Consider the following 12,982-nt stretch of genomic DNA (forward strand, 5'->3'; position numbering starts at 1 on the left):
GGCTGAATGAAAGGAAGCTCTCCATGAAGAGACAATTATCTACTTTCTTTGCATATAGTGGACATATGGTTTTGCCAAAAACATTCCACTCCCCCATGCATAGAACCTATATCAGGCATGAAGAAATATCAGTGTCTTAGGCTTTGATTACCTCCACAAGCAGATATGTCCACGGCTCCTCTTTTCACAGTTGAAGTATTTTCTGGACATGAGAGGCAGTTCCGGGAACCAAACGCTGGCTGGTAGCTGCCCAGTGGACACGACTCACAAGTCTCAAGGCCATTTGATGAGTAGGTGCCTTGTTTGCACTGAGCTGAAGAGAAAAATGTAATACGGTTAAGAACAATGATATTAAGCTAATAAAACTAGCAATTGGTAGGAGAGGGTTTTCTGCATTTTAATTTATTCAGAACACAATGAAGAACACAATGAACTACATACAGACTGTATTTTAGACTGCCCCATGCTTCTCTGTACTGCTAGGTTTTAGACTGATTTCTAGTTTCGTTCATTATTACCTAGCATAGCCACCTAGAAAGTGCCAATAATGTTTTAATTTTTTTTTAAGTTTATTTATTTTTGAGAGAGAGACAGAGTGCGAGCAGGAGAGGGGCAGCGAGAGAGAGGGAGACAGAGAATCAGAAGGTTTCAGGCTCTGAGCTGTCAGCACAGAGCTCGATGCAGGGCTCGAAGTCAGGAGCCGGGAGATCATGATCTGAGCTAAAGCTGGACACTTAACCAACTGAGCCACCCAGGCACCCGCCAATAAGTGGTTTTTGAGTCAAGTTAGAAATCTCATCTCAGAAAAGCACTGTTATGAGGACAAGTTGTATACAGGGGGACCCATCCTTCTATAAGTTCCCAGCTTGTACACTATTTCCAGAGGCTAGAACCTTCGAACTACACTGGCACCTTCGTCTCTCTAAGAACTGGCCCTCTTCTGCCCTCCTACTAAGGACCCCAGCTGAGGGCTGGCAGCGTAGAGAGTGAAAGTAGTCTTAGCATAAGCCCTGGAGAGATGCAGCAACTTTCTGAGATTCATAGCAGCGGTTTTGTGATAGAGCCGGAATCCTCAGCCCCCAAGTGCACTATCCTTCCCTTCTGCCTTCGTCCTTCAAACGATGCTCATTTTCAGCCCTGCTGAAACATTTTTAGCACTTCTAACCGCCTCGCACAACTCTTACGTTTCTATTTGTCATTCGGCAACCACATCTGCACTTACAACAACAGTGAGGGGTGCAGGTCTGAAATTCCTTCTTCTAGGTGTAACTTATTATAACTTTAACCATGAAAGAGAACGTTCCCATCAGGAATGTTTACTGAGAATGACAATAAACTGTTGTGAAAATACTGAGCTATTTTAGTAGCAAGAATGCATGCATCTGTACCTATAGTTATTAATTTCCAAGTAAATGGAGAGTTGATCTCATTGTATCAAATATCATTCTAATATGACTGATAGGTGTTATGGAAGTCCTTGCACCAATTAATGTGAGATTCAATAAAAAAAAAATCTGAGCTATTTGATAAATGTGGATTCGTATTTATTGACAGTGGAGTTGGACTTAGAGCAATAAAATGTTCCAAAGGGGGAAAAATAGACTTTTTTAAAAGCAAGGGAAACATTAAAATAATAGCTGAAAAATAAAAGAAAAAAATACATTAATGAAATGGCTTGTGGCAATGCTCTTACTTCATCCTATCTGCCATTCAGACTTAATGACTGGAGGTCAAATTCAGGCTTCTGGTCAAAATGTGCACTGAGCCACTACCTTTGCATTCCGAACTGCTTCTAGAGTGAGGATATTCTGTGTAAGTCCCAGCTGGACAGAGCTTGCACTCAAGCTGCCCTTCTTCATCTTGATAGGATCCCGTGGAGCAGCTTTCACAGACAGAATGCTTCAGAGAGTAATAGGTTCCCAAAGGGCAATTGACTGAAAAAAACAAACAGGAAACACTGACTACGGTAAACTAGAGAAATGGAACACATTCGAGCTCTTTTTTCCCAAGGCACAAAAATAATTAAGCATGCTTCCAAGCACTAAATCTTACTGTCAAAGGTTTACTCACAAGAGAAACCTTCCAGAAATGTATCCCTAGAGACCAACAGTAGATTCTTTTTTGTTTAAGAAAATGCACCTTCTTACTGACCAAGCTTCAGGCTCACGTGACAGGGGCTTTAAAGTGTGGATTAAACCCCATCATCCTAGGAAACACAGAGCTAACGAAGAAGAGGCGGCCGGGAGAAAAGGAAACCACAATGCACATTTAGGTTAATTTGAGGCTTCAAGATCTGAAAAACAGTTCCTTAGCTGCTGCTCTGAATGGGTCCCCTTATGAAACTGACTGCTTGTCCATTACAGCTTCATTTCTAGAAACAAAACCAGGCAAAGGTTGTGAGAGTAAAAGAGATGAGTGGAGTAGGCCCCTGTCTCTGCCGACAGGGATTACTGTCTGCTGAAGGCGAGTCCGAGGCATGGTCAGACTCAAGGGTTCCAAGGAAACAGGCCGATCTTAGGACCTTTATTCCTTGGGGATCTGGTCTACTACTTGGCAGGCTTGAAGTGACTCCGGATTTCTGAGGCCACAGTGGAACGTTAAACCCACTGAACGGCTGCTTCCAAACTTAGTATTTGCATGGAGGGAATATTTGAAATCAGCACCTAGAGGATTCTAATGTTAAAGTATCTTGGAATTACCTGAGAACTTACTAAAACTTCAGATTCCAAGGCTCTGCCCCCAAAGTGTTGCAAAGTTCTTGGATAGGACATTTTGATAAGCCCTTCAGGTGATGCTGCTGCAGGCAGTCTGAAGACCACACTGAGAAATGCAGAACACTGGTCAAGGTGATACCTAATTTTTACTTACAAGGTAGGGAGGAAACAAGAGCAAGCTCAGAATGTGCTTTTGCTGAGCTGAACTGATCACCCAGCCGAGCTCTAGGAAAAGCAATGAAAACTGGTAAGAAAGGTTTTCTGTCCAGGAGGCAAGATCCCATGCCTACAGAGAGATGAACACCCGACTCAAGTCATGTCATCCAGTTGAGTCTACAGAATCTGGTTAGAGAGGTTTCCACGACCTATAAACTATCGGCTTATTTGGGAAACAGGCCAGAATTGATCCAGACTGTGGCAGTCTGGGTTAGAAGGTAAGGGGCTAGGGGTAAAGAGAATGAGGAGTGGCTGTTTAATGGTTGTGCGGTCTTCTTTGGAGGTGATGAAAATATTTTGGTAGCGGTGATGGCCGGACATCATGAATGTACTAAATACCACTGAACTGTAACACAGTACAATGTAAAATGGCTGACTGTACGCCACGCAAACTTGGCATTGGCTACCTGGGTGGGCATCTTAGCTACGCCACTTACTTAATGGGTAAGACTTACTGAGTAAGTGCCTAGCCTCTCTGGCTTCAGTTCTGCCATCCATAAAATGTGCTTCATAATAACAGCACTTCACAGAGTTGATACACCGAATTGCACATGAGAGGCGCTCAGCCAGCCTAAAGAAGTGATCCAAAAGTGTTAGTCACTCTTATTAGAGATGCTGTTGAATGACGTGAACTCTAAGGAGCTGAGTCCGTACCTGAAATAGTTCTCTCATCCTGAACAATAGTGGTTACTTAGACCCTGAGACAAAAGAGTAGTAAGAACAACCACACGACAATAGCAAAATGTTTCATTTCAGTACCCCATGTGGTTGCAAAGCAGCTCTGTGCATCTCAGCTGAGGCACTATGAGCCAGGTATTTTGTACTGCAGGGAAAAGTCTTACCACACATCCGCCCTCTCAGCACGGAGCCTGGTCTGCAGAAAAGGAAAGCCTTTTCTGTCTCTAATGAATTGCTGTCGGCTACAAGCATTTCAGTTTCAAGCTGAAAGGAATACATGGGCTCCACATCAAGGATCCTTTTCAGTCGATTTGTAATGGTTTCCAAAGTCATAATGAGTCGTTGCTGATTTTCCAGTTCAAGGGTATCATTTCTTTCACTGGGTAATGGCACACTAGCTGAGATAAAAACGAGACGAAATAAAACATAACACGGCACACGTGGTGTTTCAGGAAACCGTTTGTAGTTCGTTCTTTACCAAGAAAAACTGGCACGTTAAGACTCTTCCAGAAACAATACACTCAAACTCAACCACTATTTACTGAGCAACTAGTATATGAATCATATTAAGAACAATGCAATTTGTTTAAATCCTTCTCTCATAAGCTGGATCTAGATTTTTTTAAGGAAGTTCTTCCTTACGGCACGTTAAATTTCTGCAAACTCTTGCTTTTTAAAAACATGCCTTAGTGTGTCATGTCAAAATGAGTACAAAGAAGGATACTGGTTGCTGCGAGAATCATAAAATTCATCTGTGATGTCAAACTGCAAAAACTGACAAAACATAGGTGACTGCGATCTCCCTAAGTTTCGGTTCCAGGATTATTTCCTCGGAAGGATAAGAAACGGAAAACTTGCAAAATAGGTTTCCAATCAGGACTTTCCCAAAATATTGTTTTTTCAGACAGACACTCTATCCTTACCTGTGATGTTGAAAATTAACTTAATTTTGTGGTTAGACAATGGGGCACTTCTTTTCATTCGTGAAGATCTGGCTTTGCTGGCGCCTGAGGGTGTTTCTTGCACCGAGTCTAAGAAATCATCGTAAGAGTAATCCAGCCTATTAGCTGCACCCCAGCCACCGGGTCCTAGACAGTTGGGGCAGAGAAACAAGAGTCTACAGTTGTCTCTTTATCAGCATTTAGATTTTAATGTTAAGCCACAAGTCAAATCGCACTTGATTGTTTCTTAAATTGTGCATAATGAACTGCATACGGGGGTTTCTTCTAGAAGCTCATAGCTGTCATCTATAATCTTATCATTTTTAGGCACATCATTTTAAATTTAGATTACCAAAGAATTACACCCAAAAGAAGAAAGAAAAGTCTCAACGGAGCTACTTATGCCTTTAAGCCATTCTGTCTTTGAGTTAATAGTTAATTACCTTAGCTTTAGAGGTAAATAGGACGCGGGTGTAGAATTTTAATCAATTCCCATTTCCCTTCAGGGTTTGTTCCATTCTCTTTTAAAAATTTTAATATCAGCTTTATGAATTTAATGGACATGAGCAAGTTTCCTTTTGTGAAGTTTATTCAAGATATCTGCATCATATTTTTAAGATGGGGTCAGTTTCTGAAGGAGCATGTAAGTTAAATGTGATGTAACCACGCTGGAGGATATAACATGGATATGCAAGATTCTTTAGATGACCTGCATGGATTCAGACGGTGGCTTCTGGATGGATGATGTGAAGGTATAAAGTCCTCATCAAGTTACTTTCATCTCTTTGAACCTCAGTTTCTCCACTTAAAATTGAGATCACTACTCTTACCTCAGATCTGGGGGTAACTGAGACAATATACATAAACCATCTAGCTCAGTATTTGACTCACTCAAAAACCCCAGTAAATGATACTAATATTGGTCTGAGGATTTCATTGTTGCTTAGTTATTTGCTTTAAATATCAAATTATACTTATGTAGGCCTGTCCACCTAAGTAAGCTATTTAAAAATTTTAAAAAGGGGCACCTGGGTGTCTCAGTCAGTTAAGCATCTGACTTCGGCTCAGGTCATGATCTCGCGGTTCATGGGTTTGAGCCCCACATCGGGCTCTGTGCTGACAGCTCAGAGCCTGGAGCCTGCTTCGGATTCTGTGTCTCCCTCTCGTTCTGCCCCTGCCCTGCTTGTGCTCTGCCCCTCTCTGTCTTTCCAAAATAAATAAACGTTAAAAAAATAAAATTTTTAAATAAAATTTAAAATAGATTTTTAAATAAAATAAGCTGTTTAAAAATTTTTTTGTTTAATTTATGTTTTGGGCCATTAAAATTGCCTAGGATAAATAATTTTGTAAATAATCCTGTTTTTCACTTAAACATTTTTCCCACAAGCATTATGTAGCCATTATAGAAAAACAGATGAGTAAAGAACAAAAAGTGTTTAAATTATCTATAATTTCACTACATAGAAATAACTATTATAACATTTTAGGCAAAAGTTTCTTCTATGAATATATAAACCCACACATACACAATTATGCATACACAGATATGTGTAACACTGGAATGGAAATAAACATAAAAGATTATATTATGTGTATATTATTTAGTAATATTTTTAAAATTTTATCAATGGTATATTATGGCATTTCTCTGTCAAACATTTTCATAACGTTCTATGTCTATACTAAAAATTAACCACGTTTCTGTTTCCAGACTTTTAGGCTGTTTTAAAATTTTGAACACCCTTGTGCATATAGGAATTCATAAAGCGTAAGGCACCATTACTGAGATGACATTCCAATTTCAGACATGTCCACATGAAAAATGTGCACCTTAGAATTTATGAAATGGAGTATATCTTTGCACATTGGCAGGATGTTTATCTTGAGAAATAGTCTTATAAGGAGAATTTCTGGGTTTGAGTATTTTTAATCCTTTTGACACATATTGCCAATTGCCCTCCAATTTCTCCTCTGCCATCAATATGTGAGTATGCTTTTTTTCCCCTTATACCCTTGCCGACTTTGGGTGTTTCGATTCTTGAATTCGTTAACCTGATAGGTTGCAAGTGGAATCTCATTTTAGTTTTCATTTGAATTATATGAGTATTATGAGGTCAAACCATTTTAACATATTTATACATATATAAATATATATAAAAAGTATTTTTCATACATTATGACTTGCTAAGGTTGTTAGAAATATTATGCTAATCTTGGGTCATCTGGGTGGCTCAGTCAGTTAAGCATCTGACTTTGGCTCAGGTCATGATCTCACGGCCTGTGAGTTTGAGCCCTGTGTGGGGCTCTGTGCTGACAGCTCAGAGCCTGGAACTGTTTAAGACCCTGTGTCTCCCTCTCTCTGCCCCTCCCCAACTTGGGCTCTGTCTCTCTGTCTCTCTGTCTCTCTCAAACTTAAAACATTTTTTTAAAAAAGAAATATTATGTCAGTCTTGGGACTCTCCATTGTAAAGGCTTTCAAGGAGGAAGGCTTATCTCTTAGGATCAGTGGCACCATCTGTCCATGTCTGAATCTAGAGAACTGTTATTTTGACCCTCACTGCACGACAAACATTGCCCATCTCAAAGTGGCTCCCTCTACGCGTGTCCCTAAACCCTCGATAATCTACCTCGATAATCTGGGAGGGGAAGCCCGGGTCACGTGTGACAGAAGACACACTGTTATTCTAGTCATGCCACTACCAATGCCACTGCATGCTTTTCTACCTAAAACTTTAATGTCTGAAATGTTCACTGATAAGTTTTACATAATAGTTACAGTGGAGAAAAACCCAAGGTCTATCAATAGGAAACTGTTTACATTCGTTACAGCAATTGATTGATTAAATAATAATATGTGGCCACTGAAACTGAAGTATAATATTTAATAAAAGAAAATGTCCTTAATAAAATATTAACTAAAATTCAGGTTAATAAAGTAAGATGGGTATATATGCACACAAATACAGATATATGTGTGTGTATATATTAATATGTTATATATACATATATTAGTATATTGATGGAATTATTTATGGGATTATTTATGTGGATTATCCTCATTTCATTCTTTGGGTTTTAGCATTTTTCAAAGTTTTACAATGAACATACGTGCAAAATAATATTTCTAAAATTGAAAAAGTATAAAGCAAAGGTCAACATCACTCTTAATGCTGTCACTAAAAATATTATACATCTGATTAATGCAAGAAACAAAAAGGATGTCTGTGTAATGACCATTAATATTGTCTCAGATAACCTTCTAAGGACTTTATTTGTACCTGTACTTACTCATTTTATCCTGAGACTGGACGTATGAGTTCAGTATTCTTATATACCCATTTTACAGATGAGAAAACTAAGGCACAGAGCACAAACTTGCTCAAGACCACAGAGCTTGTAGGTGGAAGAGCCAGAATTTGGATGTAAGAAGTTGGTCTTAGAGTCCACCGTGCTTAACCATGACACTATTTTGTTGTCACTATTATTTTTAAAAACATTTTTTGGGAAGTGTTTGACAGTTCTATAACAATGCAATAAAAATCAGAAATATAATCACTGGAGATGTTGATGATTTTGTTAATGAAAGACCCAAGGGTGACTACTAAAATCTCCCAGAGATATTAAGGCAGTAAGTGAAATGACCAGATACACCAGCAAAAATATCACATACCAGACTTAGGAACGGCCTTAATAAAAATGTACAGAGATGACATGGAGAAAACATCAAAATTCGATCAGAAGGTATATCAGACCTGAAGAGATTTGAGTCTTAACATATTCTGGGTGAGGAATCTGAATATTTTACATGTGTAACTGTTTTAAATTCATGGCTTAATTGCAATTTTAACCAAATGCCATATAAAAACTGCTTTAGTACTATTCCAAGATATCATATAAATATTAAACTTTCATAATCATAATGTGACTTATTCTTTTTATCACTTCAAGAGCTTTGTGGCTTAAAAAAAGTTAATTTTTCTAATTTGCCCCACTCTTCTTGAATTCCTTTCTTTTGCAGATCCATCTTGCAAACTACTGATGCTGTGTAATATAATTACCAATTGCAAAGCCATTTTCATAGTCATAATTATATTCGAGGCAATATTTTTTGGTCAGATCCTCCAATCTGCAGTCAATGTCGTCAGCATCACTACAAAATGATGGAACCTGCAAAGAAAAATTGAAGAGTATAAAATGTAAATCACATCTCTGCATGCTCTGGATAAATAAGCCCTTCTTTCCCCCTGGCTTTCACATTTCTATCCACAGGAGGGAGGAGAGGGCTAGAGCCCTGCACGTTCCTGGACAGAGTCCTGGTCCTCCTCCATGCCCCGCCCCTTACAGCCTCCCGGACCCGTGGGCCACCACGGTTAGTTTCACACCTTTTCTCTCTGTTTATGCACTGATCCCCAGAAGCCCAGAATTCCTGGCATATCTCATCTCTGATCTTTTACCCCATATGGCTCTTTAGATCCCTTTCCTCTGACTCTATGTCCCACCCATCTTCAAGTCCTCAGAACCTTCCCCCGCCCTCTGGAACTCACAGCCAGTTATCAGCAAATCTCCTATTATTATTTTTTTTCATCTCCTTTCTTTCTGTTCCCTTTACCTTTTCTCTCAATGACATCTCGCTTTCCAGTTTTCTCAAACTGGGCATGGAGGTGGAGGAAATGTCTTCCTCACTCTTTCCTGCTATTTCCAGATCATGCTCTCTCACCCCTCCTCAGGGCCTCACAGTCCTGAAGCTCATGGCATAGTAGATGGCCTCTTCGTGTGGCCGCTACCAACAGCCTCGCCCCATTCTGCACCACCCCCTCCTCCAAGAACATCCAGTAACTGTCCCTGCTATAATTCTTGGTGATTTCTGTATCCATCCAGCTAATCCCTCCTTCACCTTGACTTCTTACTTCCTTTTCCTCTTTCTCCCAGTCTTCCAGCCTCACTCTGTCACCTGCTCTCATGGCCATCCCCTCAGAACTCATCATTCCCAGTAACCGCACCCTCTCCTCCTCTTGGAATTCTTTGACTTCATCAGATTTGTAATCCATCGACCCCTCCATCTCTTCACTGTCTCTCAGCCTGATGTCTCTTCACCTCCTTATTATGAATTACTTATGAATGACTCCCTCACAGGCACTCTTCTTCAACCCTAAACTGAACCCTTAACCCTAAACTGATTGCTCTGCTTTGTCCACACATGCGCCTGCCCACATGGTTAATTACAGCTTGAGAGAAAACACAAACCTGCTTCCGGCCAATCCTAGCACCTTTCTTTAGCACATTCATTTGTGCTTTCCTAGAAAATTATTTGACACCATCATCCCTCTTTCTAAACCTCAACAACTCCTTCCCATCCTCATTCTCTCAGCCGATGACTCTGTATCACTTTTTCACTGAGGAAATAGGAGACATCAGAAGAGATCCTTTGACACACTTCCACCCGTGTATACCTTTTCGTGCATCCATGGTCAGGTGCACTCTGCCTCCTTGATTTCCCCTTTTCTCTCACACTGCACATCAAATATACTACCACCAATTCCACTCTTAGACTCTAGCCGAAATGTAAGCTGCCTACTGTTAAGGATATGGATATGTATAGAACACATTTCCTGCCTTTGACATGCTCAACGCAAGTTAAATAACATTGTTTTGCTCTCCTGTAAACATGGAAAGAATCCTAAACAAAAATGCACGAAAAAGAAAGCCCTTTCAATGTTCAATTATCCCATCATAAAATAAATACAGTCTACAATGGCATTTTTGTCATTCTTTAAATAACATAGCAGACATTTGCAAACCACACGCTTCGCTGGCTTTCTGACTCAGAGTGTTTTACAAAGTTCAAAATGTTTTAATAAAGATTCACTTATAATTCATTCCAGACATCCAAAACCTATGACCAATTCTGAATATGAGGAACCAGTCTGGATGACAAAGAGGAGGGGAATCACCAGGGCAAGGAATTCCAGTGGCAGGTTACCCTGAGAGGCAACAGCAAAGCTCAACGGAATCCTTTACAATATGACAGACAACACTACCGACATACCATCTTCCCCAGGGTAATCTCAAATGCTTCAGAAAACTTCTTCAACAGATCTGTATCATCGCAACGAGTGGCTTTGTACAGCATCTCAAAGGACTTGAACCCGTGATTTGCAAAACGTTTTACTGGAAAATGTTAGAGAAAACAGTTTCACTTAGCTAGTGTTCCAGCACAAAGATTTAATTGTCTGTGGAATAACTGTAACGTAACATTTTAATTCTAACACGATTTGTGGGATCGTTAGAAAAACAAGAAAGGACAGTTGAGAAAAGTTTCTAGGCATTAATCAATCGTAGCAAACCGTGAGCCAAACAAGCACTGGATCCAGTTACCCAGTGATTAGTTTGCTGTGATATAGTATTCTTTAGCTTACAACCACAGTAAGCAAATGAGTATTTAAGGGAAAAAGAGATGTAAAAATTTTTAAATTGTATTTCTGGGAATTTTTGAAATATCCTGCCTGGGTCAAAGATCTCTTTTATGTTTACATAAATATGTATGTTTGTGTGCATTTGATGAAATTTGTATCATATCTGTTTATATTATATTTTTAACCAATAGACATTGAAATTTTTCTGAATATTATGTGCAATCATATTCCTTGAAAGTGTAATTTCCACAGTGGATTTCTCCTTGGATCAGAAGCTTGCATGGTTACACTTAGCAAGATGTCCCAAAATATTCAGAGACAATGCCTTTTAATACCATCAGCATTAAAATCCTACTGTCTAAATCTGTGATAGAGGTGAATGATATTGCTTCTAATTACTTCTCTCATTTGGGGGGAAAATAGCTCAAGTAAGTGGGCTTTCCCCTTTTTCCAAAACACTGGCATTTAAACTCCATCTATAGTACTGGATCAATTCCAAAGAATATTTATTTATACTAGACAAAGATATTGGTTATTTTTATAACGATACACATATTCAAGATTCTAGAAGAGCCCTAAATCTAAATCAGATCTAAAGAGAATGTGACTGATCTTTCATTCCATCACACATGTTGGATCTTACTTTAAATATAAGCTCTTCTGCAGACTATGAGATTATACTTTAAGTTCAAGTATATAGATCAAGAACAATATGTCTCTTCAGATATTTCTGGGAAATAACAATAAGAGGGCCAAGATGGTTTTGCTTTAAACTGAATCTTGTCCTGCAGCAATTCAACCAATAACCAGTCTCTGAGGGGCCAACATTTTAAACCAAGGGATGAACATTTCTCTTGTCCACAGACATTTCAAATTTATGACACCATTTTTTCCTAATCCCTCCTGTAAGGCAGTTTTCCTCTTTTTAATGGTCAGAAATGTACACATACCCAGGGGTACCTGGGTGGCTCAGTTGCTTAAGTGTCCAAATCATGATTTCGGTCCCGGTCATGCTCTCACAGTTCATGAGATGGAGCCCCGTGTCAGGCTCTGTGCTGTGGAGCCTGCTTGGGATTTTCTGTCACCCTCTCTCTCTGCATCTCTCTTTCTTTCTCAAAATAAATAAACATTTAAAAAATGTATACACACCCAAACACATACATATATGAAAGGATTCACATTAAAATAAACATTAAATCATAACATTAAAACTTACTAGCACAGTCTGGCCATTCAATGGAATATGGCGGCTTCCATATACCATCTTCATAAGCACAGTAATAATTCTCAGTAGAACCTTCTGTGAAATCATAGCCCTCCAAGCAACTTAATGTGCAGTTTACTCCAGCGCTATCTTTAGTGCATATAAAATCCCCATTTATTGGTGTGAATGGAACTTCACAGGGAGAACCTGTGTAAAAAAATTATGCTATTTATATACAGTAGTCTAAACAAGATAAATGAAATTCCATGAATCTAAGGTGACTTTTGAAAAGGACTCCTCCTTTTCACCACTATTTCTAGAAATACTTTCACCATAAGTCCTTACTGTAGGAATGTGACCATGTACACGTCTTCGTTCCTAGGTGGACAGAGTTGAAAAGCTGCACCTATGTATGATTAGAGTCTGTGCATAGTTTATGAAATGCTAAAACATATTTCTGATTTGGGGTTGCTCTTTGTGGCATTCCTTTAATAAAAGTGGAAACCAGATAACATTATATAGCAAGTACATTTTCAGAACCTGTGTCTTCAGTTATTTGAAATAAAATTAGAACCATAATATTTTGTACCTTTAGTGAAAATGTTAATGAAGCATTTAATGAAAGACTTCCTTAGAAGAGGTGCCTGGGTGGCTCAGTCAGTTAAATGTACGACTCTTGGTTTCACCTCAGGTCATGATCTCATGGTTTCATGACTTCGAGACCTGCGTTGGGCTCTACAATGGCAGCACCAAGCCTGCTTGGGATTCTCTCTCTCTCCCTCTCCCTCTCTCTCTCTCTCTCTGTCTTTCCCTTGC

General features: G+C 39.2%; 1 protein-coding gene across 1 annotated transcript in view; it reads right to left on the reverse strand.

Moving 5' to 3' along the window:
• SVEP1 (sushi, von Willebrand factor type A, EGF and pentraxin domain containing 1) overlaps positions 1–12,982 on the reverse strand; it is a 191,645-nt gene that overhangs the window by 91,019 nt on the left and 87,644 nt on the right. Inside the window, 7 exon segments of the mRNA XM_039239447.1 lie at positions 152–313; positions 1,773–1,934; positions 3,773–4,006; positions 4,532–4,696; positions 8,608–8,716; positions 10,596–10,717; positions 12,179–12,373. Coding sequence (XP_039095378.1) covers positions 152–313; positions 1,773–1,934; positions 3,773–4,006; positions 4,532–4,696; positions 8,608–8,716; positions 10,596–10,717; positions 12,179–12,373 — 1,149 coding nt within the window.

Source organism: Hyaena hyaena, unplaced genomic scaffold (genome assembly GCF_003009895.1).
Source record: "Hyaena hyaena isolate Hyena2069 unplaced genomic scaffold, ASM300989v1 scaffold_6, whole genome shotgun sequence".
NCBI classification, from domain to species: Eukaryota; Metazoa; Chordata; class Mammalia; order Carnivora; family Hyaenidae; genus Hyaena; species Hyaena hyaena.